At 37.9% G+C, this 24645-nt stretch overlaps 1 protein-coding gene across 5 annotated transcripts in view; it reads right to left on the bottom strand.

The window, feature by feature from the left end:
• Window positions 1-24645, bottom strand: part of LOC124596504 (phospholipid transfer protein C2CD2L) — a 575969-nt gene that overhangs the window by 137673 nt on the left and 413651 nt on the right. For all 5 annotated transcript variants that reach the window (XM_047135664.1, XM_047135662.1, XM_047135663.1 and 2 more), the window contains exons 3-5: window positions 14707-14886; window positions 8395-8598; window positions 2414-2510 (exon numbers count right to left, since the gene is read on the bottom strand). In XM_047135664.1, coding sequence (XP_046991620.1) covers window positions 2414-2510; window positions 8395-8598; window positions 14707-14886 — 481 coding nt within the window. The remainder of the gene's footprint in view (window positions 1-2413; window positions 2511-8394; window positions 8599-14706; window positions 14887-24645) is intronic.

The raw sequence follows: 24645 nt of genomic DNA, 5'->3' as shown, positions 1-24645 counted from the left end.
GTTTTAGCCTGAATTGACATGGCTAGATGTCCAAGAATATTTTATACAGCAGCACTGTCTTGAAAGACTCTGTTCTCAAGCATTGTCATGTTGAAAAATGGTACGATGTCACTGACCCATAAGAGTTAACACACAAGAATGCAGGATGTCTGTAACACACTACTGTGCCATCAGAGTTCCCTCAATCACTACCAACAGTGACTTGAAGTTATACATGATGGGTCCCCACATCATGAGGGCAGGAGTAGTAGTAGTAGTAGTAGTAGTAGTAGTAGTAGAGGGATTTTAGGGCGCACGATGAGGGCAGGAGTAACACCGTTATGCCTCTCCAAAACACTGGAAGAATGGGCCCTCTCCTGCAGAGCTGCATTCGTCACTGAACCCAATGTGACACCATTCATAAGCATTCCACATTTCGTGGTCATAGCACCACTCCAAATGCAGCTGCTTATGTTGTGTTGAAGGGTAGCCTACGCATGGGACAGTATTTCCTTAAACCATCTGCTCCTAGTTTCTGATCAGTAGTGTGGGATGTCACATAATGTTGAAGAGAGTTCTTACTTGTTCTCAGAAGGCAAGTACAGATGTGAAGGGATTACACTGTGCTTGTGCACAATTTGGTGATCTTCCCTTGTGGTGGTCAGAGGTGGTCAATCGGAACCTTGCGGAGTATGTTCGCCCTCACATTCCCATGCAACATCGGGCAACTGTCACATCCAAATTCCCAACAAATATGAATACTGCACAATTTAACCAGTTTGCCAAATGGAGACTCACAATACAGCCCCTTTCAAACTCTCTGACTTGCTGATAATGCTGTCACAATGAGTACACAACATTTTCCTGTCCTTCATGGTGGTCACTCAACATCTGAAGCAGTCCACACTTTTCTATACCACACCAAACTTGGCAAAAATACTAAAGTAAAAACACCACTGACACACTCTGGTGGCCATCCTACTTGTCACAGCGAATTGTGACTCTGAATAATTTAATGACTCAGTGATTTTGTGTACATATATGAAATTACACTGACATCCAACCATTTCATCTGAGTGCTTCACTAATGTCTGTTGACATTCTTGAATTGACAGATGTACTGCCAGATATTATCGTTTTCCTTGAATGACATTTCAGTGATGTGACTGGTAACCATCATCAGCCGGGTGCTACCTTAGACCAATCGTTCAGCGTGTGGTTTGCTCCCCCAGGCACTGCCCTTGGGTGTTCATGCCACTTGACACTTTTTGAATGCCATCTGTCCCTGCTGACACTGTCCTTGAGTGTTCTGTTTTTGGTCCACTCTTACTGGTCACATTCTGTTTGCAGTCCAGTCCCATTTGCACTGTCCTGGGACATTCTGTTGTCAATCTACTCTGTCTGGCAGTGTGCTTGAGGCATCTGTGCTGATGCATTGTGCATTTATTTTGCTTTTAGTAGATCCAAAGCAGTATCCCACATTTTATTCAGCTGATAGCACGTGTCCTGATTGATAGGTTCTCCATCAATTGAATCTAGATCGACTCCCTCATTACACTATTCCAGTATCTGGGGATCTGGTGTCCATCTCTGTTTGAAATGTCAAGTCCAAGTGAGCTTTTGTTTTTGAAAATTTTTTAATCCGTTTAATGTCAATGAAAGGTTTTGGTGTTACTGCAAGTTATTAAGTCTCTGCGTAATAACATTTTCTACATATCCCCTTGCTCCCTCAATCCTACTTTTGCTGCTACATTTACAAAGCGATCATTAAAAATGCTTGTGATGCATGAATTATCAGTCACACTACAGGCATTCAGTTTAACTGTGATACTATCTTGGGCACTGGTTCTGATCACTAGAGTGTGTGCAAATTTTCTGGGTTAAATTGCAAAGTTCTTTGTTGTATCTCATGAAATGAAGGGATGAGACACGACTGATGGTGACCCATTTGTTGGACGGGGGCATTAAACTCAGCAGCCCGATTTGGTGCTATTTGAGGGGAGTAGGCTATGTGCTTTCCCAGCACCTTGAGCAACAGAAATATGACACTATGCTTATCACAGTCACTGACACAATACAAGTACACAAATGTCAAGTCAGACATACAAGTCTCCCAAATGGCATCCAGTAAAGAGGCTTGCACAAGACAACAAGCCACACATAAAGCCCCATTGACAGTGAAACATACAATGTAATTTCCCCATAAACTGATTAGTTTTCTTATTTCATGTTCCAATATATCTTGCACATTCAAATGTGCACAAAACTAACTGCATGACTCAGCAAAACTGAAATCATCTTTTTTCTATTACTTAAAAAGTCATACTGTTTTTAATATTAAGTCACATTGATACTTTACTCACATTAAGTGAATGAGCTTTTAAACAGCCTCAGAACTAATTATTTATGTGCAGAATAGATCACTATTTATTACCTTGTTTTGCTCCTAAGCCTGTGGCTTTGATTATTTTGATAAGAAGCCTTTTCTCTGCTGCAGTCTTTGTTAAATTGGAAGGATACTGTGAAGCCATCTGAAATATATCACCTTCATTAATCACAATATAAACTAATAAAATAGCACTACACAATGTATATTCCAATTGTATGAGCATATAAATGAATTGCTGATTGCAAAAGCAACCTAAGTCACAAAACCCTACTTTTAAGGAAAGTGAGAAAAACAATATGAGTACTATGTAAATTATTAGAATAAGGTGAAACTTAAGCCAAAGATTAAGCAGCACTCAACAGGTTTATTGTAAACATCTCGCACATACATGCTAACCCGTTTGCATTGCAAAAAACTTTTTATGCTGTGGATTTAGGTTGCTTCTGCAACCAATGCATTTGACACTAAAAAAATTTCAAAAAATACAATTTTAAAGCAATTAACTATTTTTATTTAGAATATAGTACCCTGATCTTATGTTTCTTGCAAAGCTGCAATATGACTTATTTGAATGCTTTCACTAATTAACACTGTTTACAAAAGGAAAAACAAGTAACAAAACAAAACAGTATTTAATGTTTACAGTTTAGAAGTCCACTCAATGTTTTTTTTGCGTATTTGCTGTAGGCCAAGTTAATATTTCATTCTAGAAGGATGACACACTTTCACTGTCAGGAACAAATTGTACACATTGTTTAATGTATTCAATTTTCTTCACCCCAACAGGTACTTTCATATCCTTGTAACACTTTTCATCTAGCAACTGTGGTTTCTATCTTTGGTCAAATTTCAAGGAGAAGTTATTGGCACGAAGCCCATTAATGAATTCCATTGCTTCCACAACTCCTGGCATTGATGATTTATAATGGAAATGATGAAACTTTGAAATATTTAGAGGTACCTTGTCTGCCCTTGGAATATCTCATTTCAGTATTTCAATAGAAAAGAAAGTCTTATAAATTGATGGCCACCGCTTCTCGAAGTCTGTTATTTCATCTCCATTCACCAAATCCATGATTAAATTACACTTTGCAGTTACTATAAGCGCCATTAATTCGTGGATTGTGTACATTCTCTCTACTTTCTTGAGAGCTCTCTTTATTACCCCAAATACCCTATCATGTGACAGGAATGAATGACCACAGATAGGGTAAAAATGTTCAGTCTATTCAAATTGGTCTAACTCCACAAGGGCTAAATGCAGGCGGATCATTGTGTTGTGTTTGTTCTGTCCCGGGCAGTTTTCAGAAAACAGAAGTAAGTTTTTCACATCTTGGACCATATAGTCATTGATGTAGCTTAATAGAAAAGTACAAACTTCAGTGGGTCCTTTCTTCACATTCCTTTCATGATAGAGATAAAAAACAGATGACCTTGTGTGTAGATTATGTATATAAAATATTGCAACAGTCGACTGGCACAAGTAGAACAGCTCTTTCACCGGGACATGAGGAAGTTGAACATTCTGCATGTAGCCTAAACATAAAGCAGTAGTTCTAGGATTAGTCTCCAACTGTCTTTTCCCATCTTGCAGAGAATCATAAACCTTCTTAGATTTTCAGATGTGGACAATCTTCTCTGCTAGTGCTGCTTGTTTTGCTACCTCATTGAATGTTTTTGCTTTAATCTTTAACGTCAACTCTTCACAGGTGCAGCAAGTGTCTACTTCAGGTCTTCCGAAAGCAAGTGAAAAGTTTTCACAAAAAATCTTATTACTGTACTCATATTTCACTGGCAAGTTAGGGTGTTTGGCTATAAAAAGTTGGTGAATTTTTTTCACAGTTAGTTCACAGTCAAGGTAGTACATAGTGTGGCTACCACTATGGGAAATGATCCTTAACAGGAAATGATCTGATGTGATCTGCAGTTTTGACAATTTTCTTTAACAATATAGCGTTAACACTCTTACATTTCCCGCTTCTGTCTTTCAGTACCTGCCCACTGCAGTTTGCGAATTATTTTAACTTTTGCATCTGTTACTGCATAAATACTTAGAAAATCTTTTCTACTTAACTCAAATTGTTTGTCTCCAACAAGGACACAGTAGGTAAAAGATTTTTCATGCCTGCACCCCTTCTCACTTCTTGGACGGTGTCTTTTAACATCACTAGCTGTGCTCAGTCCTTGTACGAAGGGGTCCTGGTCATTCTTGCTTTCCATATTCAGAAAATGTGCTAAAGCTTGAGTTCTGTAGTCTTCTGCAATAACATTAAAACAGCTTCTTCGATAGTGCAGTCTTCTCCTGTCACCTTTTTCAGAATTGCTTTGACTCTATAATTCACGTGTTCCTCTCCATGAATTTTAGCTTTCTTCATAATATTTATTTGATATCCAGAAGAATATTTCACCCTTTTCTTCTCATAACTGCTGGTACATGCCGCTTCATCCATTTTGACACGAATACTAAAATCAACATTGCCAATTTCTTTTGTTCAGTTGAACCGCACTTTACTGTAGTGCCAACAGTTGAGAAGAAAAATAAGCAAAGTCCTGGACTTCGGACATTTCTGCACTCAGCTCAAACTTCCTACCTCTGTTTAAACAGTAACAAACGATGACTTTGGCTGTTTTCATGCAGATTCTGGTGCAGCTACATGCAGAGTATGCATTTTTGCCTTTACTCAGTTTTCACCAAAAGTGGACTTAGGTGGTTTTTGCAATCAGTGATTCAAATATACCTGTGATGATCAAGTTTACTGATAACCTAAACCTGTTGCACCATTTTAAAAGTTCATTGCAATGATATTTGTGTTCCCCAGCTTCTTCACTTCAATACAAATGCATTAAGATAGTGACACAACTTTTCAGTATCAATGCACATGAAACCAGAAATTGTGAATATTCTTCATCCCCTATATACTGATCGCATAGAAGCCTTTAGGTTAATAACAGCTTGTATAGAGATGTATAACTCATCATTCTTCCCACACTCCACTCATGAATGGAACAGGAAGACATTGTGGTGCAGTAAAAAGTATATGTTTCATAGTCATTCACAGAGTATAGATGTAGATGTTCACCTACATCTCAATCCAGACTGTGGACAGAAGAATCTTGGAATATACACTCTGGGAATTTTAATGGTATGTTTTTCTATAAGGCACAAAATCTTTCTTTAGCCCTCCCACTGGAGTTTGTTGAGTGGTTGTAACACTAGTACAAAACAGACAAACCAGCTCCTCTACCCAATTTACTAACCCTACTTGGTAAGGGTCTCAACTCACAAACGGCTCTATAATTGCAGAGAATCTTAGGATACTTTAACTGAGTATGCTTTCTTCACAAGTGCACACTCATGAACAAATGAGTTAGAGACAACTGCCTAGTAGCATGTAGCATCCCTTCTCACCCTCACAATGGCAGTGACACAATTTGGCTCAGACTAAACAAGACACCAAAGACAGTCAGGAAGCAACATGAACCATGAGGCTCAACCGTTGCACAAAAAGACTAAAGACATGTGATGTGAAAGGAGAGGGAGACAATACACAAGTGATGTTCTGTTCACTGGGTTTTCCTCACACTATTCTGACAATTCAGAAGCAGTTTTCATGATGAAGGTACAAGAGGCCTACATAGTGCTGTAGACAAACAAATGAAGAAAGGAAGATTAAGGTTTAATTTCCTGTTAACAACAATGTCTCTAGAGATGGGACACAAGTTCGGATTGGTTAAAGATGAGCAATGAAATTGACAGAGATCTTTCAAAGGAACCACCCTGTCATTTGCCTTAAGTGATTAAGGGAAATTATGGAGAACTTGAATATGGGTAGTTGGAATAGATCTGAATCATTATCCTCCCAAATGTGTGTCCAGTGTGCAAACAAATTGGATGCACGTGATCAGTCAGTAGGCTCCTCTATTGTTCACTGATGAAACAATGGGAGTTAGGTCCCTTACACAACAGTGCTTTCACCACATGCCTGAATGGTATCCTCATGACAAATGGGACATATCACTTCATGTGTTCTTTTGAGGTGCTCACAACCTGCTATTGGCATGTACCACAATTCTTCATTCTAACACTAACAGACATGTGATTTGCAGCACTGTGGCCCATCTGTTCACTGCTACCATCACCAGCTGCTAACAGTAATCTCAATTATCAATACATATTGCCAATGACTGCTGATACTATTGGTGGCAGTTTTTCCTAAATCAAAAGTATGCACAGTACACCCTTGACAGTATACACTGAGAGACATGTGATTTGCTACACTGTGGCCCATCTGTTCACTGCTACAATCACCAGCTGCTGTCGGTAACCTCTGTTATCAATACATATTGACAATACTGCTGAGTCTGCCGGTGGCAGTTTTTCCTGAATCTACAGTACACCCTCCACATAGTAGCACATGAAAGTACAGTGTCCAGACAAACTCAGAAATGAAGTGTGCAGGCATTGGGCACCTGTGATCAAAAACTACTAATTTCATATGACCTGCCTATCCTACACACTACTGTTGTGGCAACAACCAGTACACGGTGTGACAATATCTGTATATTATACACTGAATTATTTCATTTTTCCATGTTCCATTTATGTAAATGCCCCACATTAAACCATGCAAGAGGGGAAATTATAGATATGTGATGACTGTGACTGATTTCAGAGCTTCTTCAGAAATGATGAACTCAAACAATATTGAACCTGATGATAGCCACATACACCATGTCTGTCAGCTGCATAATGGACCTGAGGGCAGCCTTTGCACTCAAGCAACATGTGAAATCGATACTGATGAGAACTAAAATTTGAAGCTGGCCACACACTGTGAATGCAATGTCTGTTAGTACACCCTCCCTCATATAATGGCCAAGACCCTCCTCTGTGCAAGTCTAGACATTGCTGGAAAACTGATCCTAGTTCCAACAGATAAAACAATTCATGATGACTCAGAATTGTTATCAAATACAACAAATTTTCTGTAGTTCTACAATACAGTTATATCACTGAAATAGACCTACGTTACTGTGTGCTTTGTCCAGTTGCCTAGCTAAATTTGGGAATGTCTACACCCTTCTCCAGTTATCTAGGATGTTGTTGCTCAATAAATATTCAGAGAGACAAATTTCTGCCATAAGATGGGCCAATTCTTTTGCCTCATCAATACAGACTAACAGATTTCCTACCACATCCAGTGGCCTTTCATTTACTGAGTAACTTCAGTTCTGTTTTGATTCTGGCATCATCTGTCACCTCTACATCTGTCACTTTTACTCTTTTGCGACGATTGTAGGAAGAAATTGCAGCGTCATCTTTGTCAGGGATACAATTCTGAAAGAGAGAATTTATTATTCAGCTTTTGATTTATTGCTTCATCATCTTCCATTCTGGTGCCAGTATGATTAATGAGCAACAGGCTAATGATTTTGATCCACTGACATAAATCACAAAGTAGTGTAAAGTTCTCATTAAAGCCTGGGTCTAATGGACTGCAGTAAATTCCCATTTATAAGACAAAGTAACATTCCCCACAAGTGCAATAACCTAATATATTTTATTTATATGCTTACAGAAGAATATTAATGAAAGATGTGCCCAAAATAAGCAAGATCTTGAAAAGTAAACAATTTCATTAAGATGCCTGCATCACTGATATGCACATCTTCTGTTTCAGTTATTTCTATTTGTTTATGCTCCTTGGAATAATAATTTTTGGGGAAATTATTCTCTTGCATGGGAAATTTTAATTGGGCCAAAATGACAGAGTAAAGAACACTACCCAGCATTGATGCTGAACAGGAAAAGAATCATCATAACAAATGATCTCAGTTATTGTGGCCTGTACTGATCAAATTTTAATGATGGGGTGAGGATAGTAGACAAATATTAGCAATCATTACTTACAAAAACAAATTCACATGTGTAATATCAATGACTCTACATTTTTGCAAAAAAGTGAGCTATACACATAACTAAATGCATTTATTTTACTCTAAATTAAAGACTTTGTGTTACTAACAAGACTGTCATAGTGGACAGGCAGTATGGGTCCAACGTCAGCTGTCTGCCTCACAAATCTTGGGCAAGTGGGATACACACTTAGATTCAGGTTCACCATAGTGCTGCGTAATGCAGTTACAACAATCTCAGAAATCACATCCTGCAGTTGTTGTTCATCAAGATTGCTCTTTATGCTGCCAACTTGTGCAAGAGCTACCTTTATCTGTAAAAAGAAGTGACACAAAATTAAACATGTATTTAGCACCTGTGACAACGGTATAAAGATCACACTGATCTACTCCGTATAAACCGTATAAAGATCACACTGAAATAAAATGATTTTCAAGAGGTTTCAGTGCAATGTTTGACGCATATGCTAATTGTAAGAAGAGCTTGTCCATGAACATTCAAATGTGAGTTTCACCAGTTTAAGTAATTATTTTTAGCAAAGGTGGTACAGATCAAAGATATATTGGTAATATTTTTCAGCTAAATATAAGAAGAACCTACAAAAATCAAACAGTGTATTCAAATTACATGGTACAACCACAGTCTTAAATACGAAAGTCAATACTGTTAACATAAAGTGAAAGAGAATAGCTACTGGACGTGTTTGTTTTTATCGAATGTGAATATTAAGTCTCATGACATATGTCATGTAGAAAACAAATTTCCTTTTGTGGAAGCCCACTGGGCTACCACCCACTTTGGCGAACATTGATGCTACTGCTGCTGCACAGTTACGACTTGCCTGCTTATTCCACCTCCTCCCCATCTCCATCCCCCTCCGACTACTGTAGGGCTCAGCAGCCACAGAGGCAGCACTGCAAATCTGTCTCACCCCCCCCCCCCCCCCCCAATCCCCTGTGTTCCCCTTGCACCAGGCTTCACTACAGCTCTCTATTTATGTGCCTGCTGCAAGCTGCTCAGGCCTCTTTGTCTTTGCTCACAGAACTGTGCACTTAGCATTCACAACATATGAAACAATTTGCTGTTACACTGAATTATTCTTGTGGCCTGCGTTTTTGGACTGTGTACTACACTTGTGACATTTGTAAAGAACTTGGACAGTAAACTACATCATTTGACTGATGTGCCTTAACGTAAGTGGCAACAATAGTGGTCAAAACTCATGCTATGCTGTGTGAACATGGACCCATGACAGCATCAGCTACTGCCAGGTTTGCTATGCTATGTGAACATGGACCCATGACAGCATCAGCTACTGCTAGGTTTGCCCAAGGAGGTTCTCAACAATTCTCATAACAGTAGTTGGAAGGACAGTGGCTGGAGAACCTCTTGGTCAAACTGCTTTCAAATCAGACAGTTACACATCTACTGCTGTTTCATACCATGAAATGCCTGAAGATTGAGACATGTACAAGAAGCAATTCAGGTAGCATTTTGTCATTTTTAAGGTAAAGTACCTGCAACTGTTAAATCATTCTTTTTTTCTTGTATTCTGTCCAAATATATTGGTTGCTTTGTATTTTCAGCCTTCTCACTGAACAGCCCCTACTTGATTTTGATGAAATGTGTGCTCTCGTAAGGGCCTATTTTCACGGGCATTGCCATGTTATACTGCCACATGGAATTCTATCAATGTCACAAACAGTCCAAATAGTCACACTGCACTTGGCCAGCTGAACTACAAGGGCTCAGTAAAAAGAGCCATTTCATAACTTCCAGTGCTAAGCAACTTTAAGCAGAGGTTATGATTTGGGACACTGTTATTCACGTGGCCCTGGACAAGGAAATACACCAAAAAGCTTTGTAATTCAATGGCCCCACTTTGGAGTTGGTGTTGAAATTGGCTCAGTCATTCAAAGTCTCTTGGGCACCCAGCTACCATTTAAAACCTTGGGCAGATGTAGCAGCCATTGCTTCCAACCTGGATAATGAATACAGTTTGGCCAACAAGGAAGAAGTAGCAGTCACTGAAAGTAAAAATCAATGTGCTATGTCTCAGCCTCACAAATAAGGGATGAAATTCTCTGCCTCTTGACAGATGCACACTCCCATCATGCCCGGAGGTTTTTTGCAACCATTCTTGGGATGACTGACCACACAGATCGGCACAATGCAAAGGATACAGACAACTCACTTCCATATGTTGAACCACTTCATTCCAGAACTCACCTTGGCAGGAACATATGGATATTAACGTAATAAACATAGACTTTCAAAACACACAGTGATACCAAATAAATTGTTCATTACACTTGCAGTGTGCAGCAGAGACATTCAACCACATGTAGACACCAAAGTAACAACTTCCTTGTTGAACTTTCCTACTTACCTCCTGCTCCATGCACTGTCACTAGAACCAACTATTTGCTGCCTAGCAACTTACAACAAGCAGCACATAATGATCAATTTATCACTGAAGTCGTTTACAAAATATTCTATGGCATCTTACCTTCCTTGTGGTACATAGCACAAACATGGAAAATCTTTATGGCTTAGATGCCTTTTCGGTTTTTGGCTCAGCCATCGATGCTTAAGTGAACCTTGTCTCCAGCCTTTTGAGGGACTAGGAGAAATTTGTAATGAGTGCCCTGACATTTTTTCCAGAGGTCTCATCAAAGCAAAATACTTCACAGTACACACTGGACATTACACTAAAGAAATTGATGCTCTCTCATTTCTTTCATGCATGGCCTGCACCTTTAGTTGTGCATGACACAGTAAGAGATGATCTGGACAGATTGACAAACCTTGATGTAACTGTACAATTTCTGTGAGAGAGTAGGCAATGCCATTGGTGATTGTGAGGAAACACTCAGCCAAACTTTGGTTATGTGGTGATTTTAAGTCACTGTAAACTCAGGGTCTGAAATAGATACATTTACCCCACTCCAAAGCCAGAAAAACTATCCACCACAATCTTGGGTGGGCAGTATTTTTCAAAAAACTAACCTGGCTGAAGCTTTTTTGCAGCTGCTCTTGATGATGAATCCCAAAAGATATTAGCTGTCAACATGCTGCATGAGCTTTATAAATTGAAGGATTTGGTTTTTTGCAAAGGCAATGTCCTGGACCTTTTTCAATGGTACCTCAAACAATTGCCTAAAAATATTCCAGGATGCATTAATGATTTAGATGGTACTGTTGTCACTGGGACTTCAACCCTATAAAGAAGCCTAATTATGGAAGTGATCACAGCACCCCCATCCCCCTCCCTGTCCCACAAACTTGAAAGGGCTGCAATATTTCCTTGAGATATTACTTATTTAGGTAAATTTATTCCTGGTGCTGTAGTGATTACCCACCCACTGAACAATTTTCAAAGAAAAGTGTTTCTTTTTCTTGACAAAGAATTGTGAATGGATGTTGCTAATCTGGCCGCTAATTCGTCTGAGTGAGAGTTGGGCACCTTATTGGTGCACCATAACACTAACAGCTCTAAAGAGCTGATCGCTTATGCTTCAAAAACAATCACTGCTGCCCAGAAGAAGTATTCTCAGATTGAAAAGGTGGCACTTGTGAACATTTTTGCATTCAAAAAGTTCCACATTTTTCCTGATGGAGCCATGTTCCACTTAATCGCTGATCATAAGCCAAAGATATCGCTCTTCAGCCCAGCTGCTAAACTGATCAGTTGAACAGTCCACTAGCTCCAGGAATTGGCAGTTTTTCTCAGCATATATAATTACAAGATACATTTCCGAAACATTACTCAGTACACAAACGCTGATGCCCTGTTGCTCATTCGAATGGACCCTGATCTAAGATTTGATCAAGACGATGTCCTTCGTTTCCATTTCGAAGACAAGGCCCAGCAAGCCGTAGGCCATTTTCCCATCACCAGATTTTGTGGTCGCATATCCTGTGTCTCCTGCACCATGGACAATGTACCAAGATGCTATCCAGGTGCTATATTTACTGGTCCAGCACTGACAGGCAGACTGAGCACTTCATTCAGGAATGTCATAAACATGAAACACAGCAAGTAGCATCTTCTTGCCTAGGCCGGTGCCTTCACTGCCTTGGGAGAAAGTTCATTTCAATTTTGCTGGTCACCTTCTGGATACCACCTGGTTGATAGTCATCAATACTTGGTACGAATTTCCCTATACTGTTATCTGACATTACACCTGCACAAAGGCCACTATTAAGGGGCTCACCAGAATTTTCACCACAGAAGGCTTTCCCCATACGATTGTATGATATAACAGGCTGCAATTCTGGGTGCAGCCTTTTGTCACTTTGTGCTGGCAGAATGGCATTCCAACACATCACATCACCACTTTTTCACCCCCAGTCTAATGAGGAAACATGTCAATGATTCACCTACCGATGGTGCTTCAACCCATTTTCTGAGTTTGTACAGGGCAACACCAACTGTGGAGAAAAGTCCAGCAGAATTATTCCATGGTTGCCAGTCACGCATGCTCCTGCGCCTCCTACTACTGGCTCCACTGGTGCCACCCGCTCCACTGTCTCTGTGTTTCACGCAGGGAACCTGGGTGTGGGTGCAGAGTTTCTGGATACTGGTGATAGGACAGTGACCCACCAGCAAAACCCACTCAGCTAGGTAACCAGCTGCCTCAGTCCCCAATCATGCTCCAGGAAATTCCCTGCATCAACTCTGCAAGACTTCCCACTGCTTCCCTATCTTGATTTTTTCCCATTCCCATTCTGGAGACTTTATTTCCTTCTCACATGCAACTCAGCATGCCACCTCCAGCTGTGCACCCATCACTCTCCTTTTTTTAGGCCACTCTCTGATGACCAGATTTTGATGGGGCCATAGTTGGGAGTGCCTCCAGACCTTCCTTAGTAGCAAAATATAAAAAAGTCACAAGCAGAGAAACATGATACAATGGTTGATTGCAAAGACAAAAAACACTAAATTAGCTTGAACTAACTGTAGCTCTGAGCTAGATAGCTCAACTTCAAACACTGATACCAACACAAAAAGCCAGCAGTACAAAAAACAATACCAGTACACGTAGCCAAAAATTGTGGCAATCAACAAAATGCTGTATTGAAAGAAAACAAAAGGATTCATACGTTAACATCACTGTAATGCACAAACCGAGCCTCAGTTTATCAAATCAAGCAGCATGCCAGGCAAGACTTTTATATTCGAAAGGAAAATGTACTCAAAAGAAAGTCTAAGTTCATGTAAATTTTAATCACCGTTTTCTCTTGTTACTATGAAAACCAAGATGATGTTTGATCTCTGCCTGCTGAATGATATTACCCACTACAATGCTACTAAGTCATGGCTCAAAAAAAAAAAAAAAAAGACTGGTATCTAAAGATGAAGTTGACTTGACTTTGCTATATTCAAGGTCAAATGGCTTTTGGAAATAATGAAAGTCTGAAAGTGAGGCAACATGCGTGACACTTTTCAATCTTAAAGCTAGTTATGCGACTCATCTGGTAAGCAGCAGTAGTCAGGTAATTCTTTAATTGAGGATAACATCTGTTGTTATTTACTTAAGTTGCTTGCTCAATTCATGCACTATAGTTTCAAGCTCAAGTTGGAATGGAAAGAAAACAGAATGAAAATGCCTTGTAAACACAGAACAGTTAATACCATATCTTTGAGTTCCTCAGGGATATTAGGCAATGTTGTAGGTTTAGAGATTAACATTGAGATTTCTATTGTGTGGCAGATTTGTTACACTTTTATCAAGAGGGTGGCACGATAACTTACATTAAGCCACAGTTTTACATTCAGTTTCTATAAGTTCTGAAGTTTAAAGTAGCTTAATTCATAGTATCTTGATTGTAACACAACATCCAACCTAGTAAATCCATCTGGTAATGCTTAGTGTGGGCCTCCACTATATTAGAGGTAAATGTATCCATTCTCAGCTATGAAACAGATAGATTTTGTTCCATTCAAATGTATGTGTGATGTTTGGTTGCTGGTAATTCACATCTGCATGACTGTGTTGGTAGCTGACATCATATGTAAAGCAATCAACAGTGATGGAATAAATTATGCTGCATTCAAAGACTTCTTCTGTTAGAAATAGCCCCTCTCGCTATTCTTACACGTTTTTGCCAATGTCTCTTCCTCTCACAGTGAGGCACTGTTTACACCTGAACTTGGGTAGTTAAGAATTCACCACCTTTCAGCATTACAAACTGTGACAGTCAAGGAGATATAAGTATCTGGTACATATCCGGTGGCTGTTTTGCTCTAAATCACTTTTTGAGATGTTGTAGTTTTCGTAAACAACGGCACATTTATTGACATTTTATAAGTTTGACAAAACATACAGAAATAAGATGAAAAACAATGTACATAATTAAACATAAAATGCACCTTACTGTTAAATACAGAAAACTTTTTTATATATCTCATACTCACATCTGGCCAGCCGTCACACTTAACATCTGCCAGTAACTTTTCTGTAATACACACTACATTTAGTCTGGCTCGAAACCGATTCACATTCACTCTGTAATGGGAGACTTCTACTTTTTCCCCCTTTTGTCGGAACGCCTTAAGCTGAAATGCTGGTGTCGCCTCACAGTCGCATGTCACAGTCTGTAATGAAAGACAAAATAACTGTTAACTTCAACTGTGAATTGCAAAGCAGGAAAATTTTTAAAAATGTCATGCATAAGTGCAGCACAATATTGTGGCAACAACTGTATTTTACTTATTTATTATGTAACCTATCTGGTGTACAAAACAGAATGACAGTATAGGGAACATAGTGATTTTATGGATTATGTAAGATGATGTGATGGCAAATATGGGTGTGGAGTAATATCATTCATACTTTCAACTTGGCCGAGTATTTAGCATCCATTCTCAGTCCCCATGTCGGAAAATGCAAACATCATATTTCCAATTCTCTGGTTTTTATTCATCGTTTTAAGTCTTAATGTTTCAGTCCCAAGGATTTGCTCATTAGTTTTGATGTTGGGTCACTTTTTACCAGAGGTACTCTTGAAAATTCTTTGCAGTTAACTAGTGAAAAATTGGACAAGGGAACAGCTAATCTTGGTCACTATGCATTGATGTTGACATATCTTTTATTTAATGACAAATAATTTGAACAAAGTGATGGAGTGGCTGTGGGAAGCCCATTATCCCTCATAGATGCCAGTTTGTTCATGGAAGATTTTGAGGACATGGCACTGAAGACAGTGTCCTTAAATCTAACTTGTTTTTGAAGATACGTCGAAGATATGTATATGGTATGGCCACATGAGAGGGATGCTCTGGATCATTTCCTAGATCATTTTAATTGCCTGCATACCAATATTAAGTTCATGATGGAAGTTCAAAAAATGGAAAACTCCCATTTTTAGATGTTTTGGTCTATAGGAGGGATGATGGGAAATGAGAACACAGTATTTATCGTAAGCCCATGCATATGGGCCAATATTTTCATGCATCAATTTGTCATCCATCATACCAATGCAAAGGGGTCCTACATACTTTGGTAAAAAGAGCTTATACCATCTCAAATGCAGACAATTTGATACAAGAACTGCATCATCTAAAAGCAGTGTTCAAGCAGAATGATTATATCAACAATCAGATCTATGGTGCTCTACAGATTGGACCTACGTGGAAACCAAAAGAACATACAAGCAAATCAGTGATGTTCCTACCTTCTGCGGCAAGCACAAGCAAATCGGTGGCATTCCTAACTTTTGCGGGAAGAATATCTTCAAAAATAGGATGAATTCTAAAGAGGTTTGATATTAAAAGTTTATTCAATCCACTAGTAAAGACTACAGTGCTGCTTGGTTGATTTTGGTTTGAGGAAGCCCTGTGTCTACAGAATTCCCTGCCACTGCAGTAAAGCCTATATTGGACAAACGATTCAGACAGTTCAGTATCGATATGCGGAGCACCAGTGCCAGACGCATTTATTTCAGCCAGAAAAATCTGTGGTTGCGGGACATTGTCTTACTGAAGGACATCAAATGTTCTATGATAAGACGTAAGTGGTTGCCCTTGTGTCACATTATTGGATCTGTGTAGTGAAAGAAGCTATTGAAATCCAGCTACCTGACAATATTATAAACGGGGATAAGGAGTGCCCTTTAAGTAAGAGTTGGAACCCAGTTTTGTTTGGCATTAAAAAGCAATGGTCTCTGATTCAGTCACCAAAAGGTGTCAGTACTTGAAATCGATTTATCATTTCCACGAGTTTTCACAACCGGTGCCCTGTTTCTCTGAGCTAGAGGGTGGTTACATTCGTGCACGTGCGGTGAACTACTGGTGGCATATAAAGGAGCTGCTGCTGCAGTTTGATTTCATTTCCAGCGAGTTCGTGCGACAGCTTCCTCACCTGAAGATGACAACCATGTTAACCACCAAACTGTTGTGTCAAGATGACATTATGTGCCAGCTGGAGACCCGATATGAATATCAACAACACTGACAGTTTGCTATTCTACTGGCAAATATGTCTCTCCTATCTGGTACAAATCCATTGATGTTACACTCAATGAAATATGTGAACTGATGAGTAGCTATCTGAAATATACCGTTCCAGATAAGCTCCAGCAACTGGCTGAAATGGTTTCACTGAAAATTCGATAGGAGGCAATTGCCTACAAAGAGCAAATGGAAATGGAAGTCCTCCACATCTGCAAAACAGCCTCTACATGGAAATTCACAAGCTACCCAAATGCCAAAATACAGAAGTAACTTCCTCAGAGCAACAGAGGACTATGAACAACAAACTCAGGCCTTAGCTTCAAAAGACCACCAGTAGATGGAACCATTAGAAGAACTAGTCCGTGACCCTCATAAAAACTGGGAAGTCTGGAAATCCTTTGAAAGACTACATACAGGAGCAACAAGATCAAAAGGAATTCTTCTAAAATCGCGACACACAGTATCATCAAACCCATGAATTTTGTTGAGGCCCAAAGAACACAACGCATGTATTCCTTCTCTGATTGCCCATCCAGTGTAGCCTCAAGAACTTTATGCCAGTGAAGCACATCTGACCTCCTCTGCCTCCAGGCTACATTAGTCTAACTAATATGCTCCGTTTCATCTGTAATGCAAAATATGTATTGTAAGTGCCATAAGTACAGAACAATTCTACTCTGATAACTTGTACTTCTTTTAATTAGTAAACTAATGTTTAAATCACTTCCAGAGTTCCGATGCTTGCCTATATTTTACAACATGTAAGAGACAAACTAAAATCTGCTTGGACTAACTTTATTCATGATCCAGTTAACTCTGAAAGATGATTATTAAGCATGCAGTTATCTAAAATGGCCAGAAATTTCTGGTACAGTATTTTCAACTATAAACATTTTTATTCAGTCTATAACACTGACAGACTTTTTTTTTCTGGCATACAACATGATACATAAAATAAATTCACTATCCAAACCAGAAACATTTTTTGCACACTATTATTACATGATTTTCAGTTGCATCCATGCAGGTGTTAAAGTATTGTTTGTGTACAAATGTGAAAAATATACATAGAAAGTTATTTTCAAAGAAATATTGTAATATTAAAAATTTGTCAAAGATATTTAATATTTTTAAAAGTCAGTGATATTAATTATTATTTTTCATAATTATTCTCAGCATCAATATCGAATTTTGGAATAATAGCATCAAAAAACTAAATTGTAATTAAAAACACAAAAAGATAAGTTTATTTGTATCTACTGATGTAGTTGTGAAGTAGTATCTTCGTACAGCTTAGTGGATCTTTGATCACTGTTTTGGTGGGATTGGGTCGTATAGAATAGTAAAAGCTGTATTCTGTTGTGGGTACCAACTGGGCATGTTGTGTTGTGATGATTTTGAAGTTTCAGAGGATACAGACAGTATTCAAGTGTGTCACAATGGAAGCATGGTAGATGAAGGGGAAATAGTTGCCAATATCTTCAACAATCATTTTCTGACAGCAGCGGATCAAATTGGATGTAAAGGGTCTATGGATGAAGCCATGAACCTTCTACAAAAAGCAGTGCAGAGAAAGATTAGCCAGATGTATGTACCCTACATCACAGCAGATGAGATTGAGAAGGTGATATGCCAAATGAAAAACAAAAATTCCACTGGTATGGACAATATATCTATCAAAGTACTGAAACATTGCCACAAATATATTCTTAAAGTTCTGTGTCACATATTTAATGCATCTCTAAATCAAGGTACTGTCCCTAATAGACTAAAATTTGCAGTTGTTAAACCAATCTTCAAAAAGGGTGATAAAGCAGAGGTTTCTAACTACCGTCCAATTTCATTGTTAACAAGTCTTCCAAAAATCCTTGAGAAAATTATGTACAATAGAATCATGGCTCACCTTTATAAATATAACATCCTTAATAAAAATCAGTTTCGATTCCAAAAGAGTGTTTCAACTGAACAAGTCATTTTCTCATTCGTCAACCAACTACTTGAATCAATAAACAAGAAAATGTCACCTGTTGGAATCTTTTGTGATCTGTCAAAAGCATTTGACTGTGTAGATCACAAGATTCTACTAAGAAAGGCTGAGCATTATGGCTTAAAAGATAAAGTAGGGAAGTGGCTTGAGTCGTATCTAGATGACAGAAATCAGAAGGTAGTATTAAACAGTTGTGCAAAGGCACCTGCCAGCTCTGACTGCAGTAAATTAAAATGTGGAGTGCCGCAGGACTGGGTGCTTGGTCCTTTACTTTTCTTAATCTTTGTAAATGACCTCCCCTAGTGTGTGGCTCAAGAAGCACACTTCACCCTATTTGCAGATGACATAACCATTATGATTGACAAGGTACCCAGCTGCAGTCCAGAGGACAGTGTGATCACTATATTCCAAGAAGTTCTAGATTGGTTCACTGCAAATGGTCTGTCCCTCAATGTTAATAAGACTCATTTCATTCAGTTTCAAACAGTAAACAAAAAATCGGAAAATGTTGAAATAAAATGTGGAGACAAAGAAATAGTGAAAGTTGTATCTTCCAAATTTCTGGGTTTACATACTGATAAACTAAACTGGTCTGTCCACATCACTGACCTATGTAAAAGACTGAATTCAACAGCATTTAGCATTCTCTCAATTGCATCTGTTTGTGACATGGAAACAATCAAAACTGCATATGTTGGTAATTTCCATTCACTTATGACATATGGCATCATATTCTGGGGAAATCAACCACAATCAAATAAAGTCTTTGTTGCACAGAAGAGAGTTATCAGGATTATGAGCAGAGTGCCATCCTAGATCTTCTTGCAGAAATTTATTTAAATAGCTGGGGTCCTCGCCATGCCTTGTCAATAGATCTTGTCACTAATGTGCTTCGTGAACAAAAATTATGCAATTTACAAAATGAATAGTGCGTACCATGATCACAATACAAGAAGAAAACACAATGATTTTAAAAAATCTCAGCATGGTACAGAAAGGAGTTCATTATTCGAGTATAAAAGTGTTCAATAAACTTCCTGTCCACATCAAATCAGTCATTGGGGATCTTACTAAATTCAAAACAGAGCTAAAACTTTATCTTTTGGATAATTCTTTCTATTCTTTACAGGAATTCTTTGATAATGTGTAATACTTCTTGAATTTGTGTTTAATTTCATGCATTTCTGATAGAACTGACTACGTAGATTAGCATATCACTTGTTGGCAGAATACTTTTTAGATGAATTACTTTAAATTTGTTTATATAATCATCTATGTCATTACTGCACTATTATTTGTGCAATCATCTATGTCATTACTGTAGTATTATCTGTGTTGTTATCTGAAATTTTGTGTGTAATTATTTGACACGGGGATGTCCTTTTTCATGTATCTGCTTATATATGTTAAATTGGTTGCCTCATGATCATCTTACTTACAATTACTGTAATAACCTGACATGTTCTACATCCTAGTGATACATTCGTGTCAAGGATCCATGGAACTCGAAAATAAATAAAGAAGTATTGATTATATATGGAAGAACCGAATGAAATTCCTGTGACTTGTGATTCATATTTATACATAGAAACATTATTAATCCAAAGATCTCTTTCATAAAGCACAAAACATAATACTTTCAAGACAAACTGTGCGACTGTATGAAGAACTGGTAATAGGCACTGATGAAAAATTAGGTGAGGAACTCAATTATAAATTTACAGACTTAATGTAAAGGAAAAGTTCTAATCCTCAATCTCTTTTTTGTTTCCCAAGATATCGAAAAGCATTCAGGACAACCAATTCACTGCAAAAGTGAGTTTTACTAAATATAATTTAATTGTAATTTTGTCATAATTAAAAGAGATTACAAGCAGCTGTAAATGCTCTTGGCAAGTTAATTACAGTCAAAACATGAGGATATGGCAAACAAAGTGATCCTCAAGTTTATTTTGTTAGACACAAGAAGGGAAGCCTAATTTACTGTAAGGCAATCTACTACCACAGACATCAGTTCTACTACTTTATATATCTGCTGGGGGCAAGGCATTTCCAATGTTAAATCATTTCCTCAAAATTTACAACCAATGGGATTTTGACTCAAAGAACAAAAATTTCAACTGTCTCTCAAGATTATGATGAATTGTTGAAGGCACTTCTGAAATTATCAGCACTATATGGAGAATACTTCGGGAGCCTACAGGAATTTTCAATTAATTTCCTTACGATATCATGAAATGTCCATGTGCTCTGCTAAACTCTGTTATTCAGACTCTGTATTAACTGTTTGGCATAAGTACATGGTATACACTTTGAAAACATTGTTTTTAACTTACTTCTTAATACAACATTTTACATACAGACTCTATTTTACAAAGTTATTCTCCTAATAATTCTGCTAATGAATGAAATAGGCTTGCTAACAAAAAGCTGTGCAGCTTACTCCTAATCAATGTGACTGGCATTCTTTGGTGTATTTAGAAAAAAATTTAAACACTTCATCTGCTGTATAAACATGGTTGTTGTTAGCTTTTGCTAATCTGTTTAATGGCAAGACTAGATTCATACATGTTCTGATATTATATTCACGTCTTTGATTTGTAACAATTATGGATGACTGCAGGAAATGGAAAATTGAAACACAGGAGGGAAGTGCAACTATAGGATGTTAAATAATGAATTAAGAAGGGAAACAGAGAAAGCAAAGGAGAAATGGCCAACTGAAAAGTGAGACAAGATAGAGAAATTAGAGAAAGAAGGAAAATATGATTTAACGTACAAAGAAGCATTGGATTTGGCATTCAGGGAAAAGAGAAACAACAATGGACTAAAGGAAGTAGAAGCAGCAGATGGTAAAATGGTGAGTGCACCCCAAGAAATAACGAGAAAATGGGAAGAATATATAGATTGGCTATAAGCTGCAGACAGCCAACCAAGTGAAGAAGAGCTTGGGGTAGGTAGAAGAAGATAAAGTTGCAGATGATGACAAAGGAAATGCAATACTAACTAGTGAGATTTAAGCATCTATGAAGGAGATGAAAAATGGAAAGACAATGGGAATTGATGAGATTCCTGTGGAACTGTTAAACTCGTTGGAGAAAGAAGGGAAAAGGGAGTGGATTGAAATGTGTAATCAAATATACATGAAAGAAAAATGGACAAGGGAGTTTACAGAAAGTATCTTAATACCTATAGAAAAGAAAAAGAATAGCAAAAAGTGTGAGGAACATAGAACAGTGAGCCTGATATCGCTTGCAGCCAAAGTCTTGCTGAGGACGATCAACAGAAGGATATATAGAAAGCTGAATTGTGTAATAGGAGATGAACAATTTGGTTTCAGGTGAGCAGTGGGAACTAGAGAAGCCACTGGGCTACTGAGAGTGATAGGGGAGAGGTACATGGAGAAGAAAAGGAAGGTGTATGTTGTTTTAATTAATCTTGAGAAGGCTTTTGACTGTGGCAGATGGGACAAACTGATGAAAATCCTAAGAAAACATAGAGTTGACTGGAGGAATAGACGGCTAATTAGAAATTTATATTTGAACCAGAGAGCAAGAGTAAGAATAGGAGGTGTGATGAGTGAAGAAGTTGAACTGGGAAGAGGTGTACAACAAGGTTGTTGTTTTTAACCAACACTGTTCAATATCTATCTGGAGGAAATTATTAATGAAAGTTTTGATGGAAGGAGAGGAGTTTGTATAGGGGGTTGGAGAGTGGAGTGTATAAGATTTGCAGACAACATGGTTGTGATGGCAGAGAATGCAAGAGATGGAACAAATGGCAGATGATCTAAACACAAAATTAGAAGATTATGGAGTGAAGATTAACAAGAAGAAAATGAAAAGCATGGTAATTGGAGGAAAGGGGAGAAAATGTTGCATGAAAATAGGGGGAGAGGAAATGGAGCAAGTGAATAACTTCAGTTACTTGGGAAGTGTATAATGGATGATACATATTGCTCAACAGAAATTAGGAAAAGAATTGCAATGACAAAAGAAGGATTCAAGAGGAAACAGAAATTACTTTGCGGACTACTAAACAAAGATCTGAGGAAAAGACTTGGCAAATGTTAAATCTGGAGCATTGCACTGTATGGTGTGGAGACCTGAACATAGAGGAAAGAAGATAAAAGAAGATTGGAGGCATTAGAGATGTGGATAAGGAGAAGAATTGAAAAAGTGAAATGGGAAGAGCACGTAAGAAATGAAGAAGTATTAAGAAGAGTTGGAGAAGAAAGAAACATGCTGGAAGTCATAAGAAAGAGAAAACGGAACTGGATTGGACATTGTTTGAGGAGGGACTGTTTATTGAAGGAAGGAATAGAAGGAATGGTGGAGGGAAAAAGGGGAAGAGGAGAAAGAAGATATCAAATGCTGGACAATATCAAAGGAGACAAATATTCAGAAATGAAAAGACTGGCTATGGACAGACAAAAGTAAAAGAGGCTTAATCCATGACAAGACCTGCCAAAAGGCAGAATACCATACTACTCCTACCATGTTATGTAGTTCAGCCAGTACGTAATTAACACTGTCAAAACTTTGTACAGTGCTCACTGTTAATATCTTATATTTAACGAATATAGGCTTCCAGTGTATACTATTACATACCCTTGTCATTTCTGTTTTTTGTGTCCTTCTCAATTTCAAGAATATCTTTTCTCTATTGTTAACCCATTCCTTCACAGAGATTTATTTAAAAAATGAAAATTATGCTGCATTTACATATTAAAGATTGATACAGGTTATCAGTTTCTTTAACACGTATTATTTCTCTTGATAAATGAACTGTTACATGCACAACATTTTAGAGTTCCATGTTAGTCTGTTGTCAACTTCTATTCTCAAAACTTTTCATTTAGTTTGCCTGCATCACATATTGTTCATATTTTTGGTCAGTTCTCCAATACATGGTTTATAGAAAGAAAAGTTGTATAATTTTCTGACAAGTCATTACTTCTACAAAGTATAAAAGAGGTCCTAATTTGATGTTTGTGGCAATTCATGTAGTTGAGCTCCAGGACACACACACTGCTTTCTTTCATAAACATGAGATTTGAATAGCTTCAAACAGTTTCCATACTACAGCTTAAACAGAAAAGCAGAATGGTCAACACAATTGAAGGTTTGGCTCAGATCTGTAAGCATAATCTTTGAATGCTGGTAAAATGTTTATCAGCCGTAACTGACAGTGAGGTACTTAACATCTTACTCAGTTCTGGTACTCATACATTGTGATACAAGGTGCTTTTTAAAGACTTCAGCCAAGTACTGGAATAAGTGAAATCAGTCTTAGTGAGCAGGCTTTGATTTAATATCTTTCTTAAAAATTCCAGTCACTTTGGATGTTTCAAGCAGATCACAAAAAACACCTTCTGTGCAACAAGTTACATTATACGTGCGACAACATAATGTGTTACCTGCTTTCAGTATGTTATTTGACATATCTCTGCTACATAATTTTTTAATTCCTTCAACAATTATATCAAACAACTCATGACTTCCCCCCTAAGAACTGAAAAGGTCAATGGAAGAAAGTGCAAACTCTCAATTAGTAAACAATTAGTCAGATCACCTTTATCTGTTGTATATTATACTGCATCATATACTGATAATAAGTCATCACACAAGTTCTGCTAGGAAGCACTGTACACTATATAAATTATTTTGTCTTATTGTACTTGCAGTTTTTTAACAACTGAAAATATGCTCTTGTGTGTTAGCACTTTATTCCACTTACCCCTTCAATTGCTGAACACTGAAGAGCAACACAGAGATAAAATGAAGAATTGCACGCAAAGTGCACATGAAACAGGACAAAACTTCAACAAAGCCTCAAGCTGTGTTTTCCTAACTCTCTGTCACAAAATAAAACTGGACTGGATCTTGTTTTAAGTCAATAAAAGGGATTGAGGA

The sequence above is a fragment of the Schistocerca americana genome, chromosome 2 (genome assembly GCF_021461395.2).
Source record: "Schistocerca americana isolate TAMUIC-IGC-003095 chromosome 2, iqSchAmer2.1, whole genome shotgun sequence".
Lineage (NCBI taxonomy): Eukaryota > Metazoa > Arthropoda > Insecta > Orthoptera > Acrididae > Schistocerca > Schistocerca americana.
Note: the sequence above shows the minus strand (reverse complement) of the source record. Positions and strands in the feature narration are given on the sequence as shown.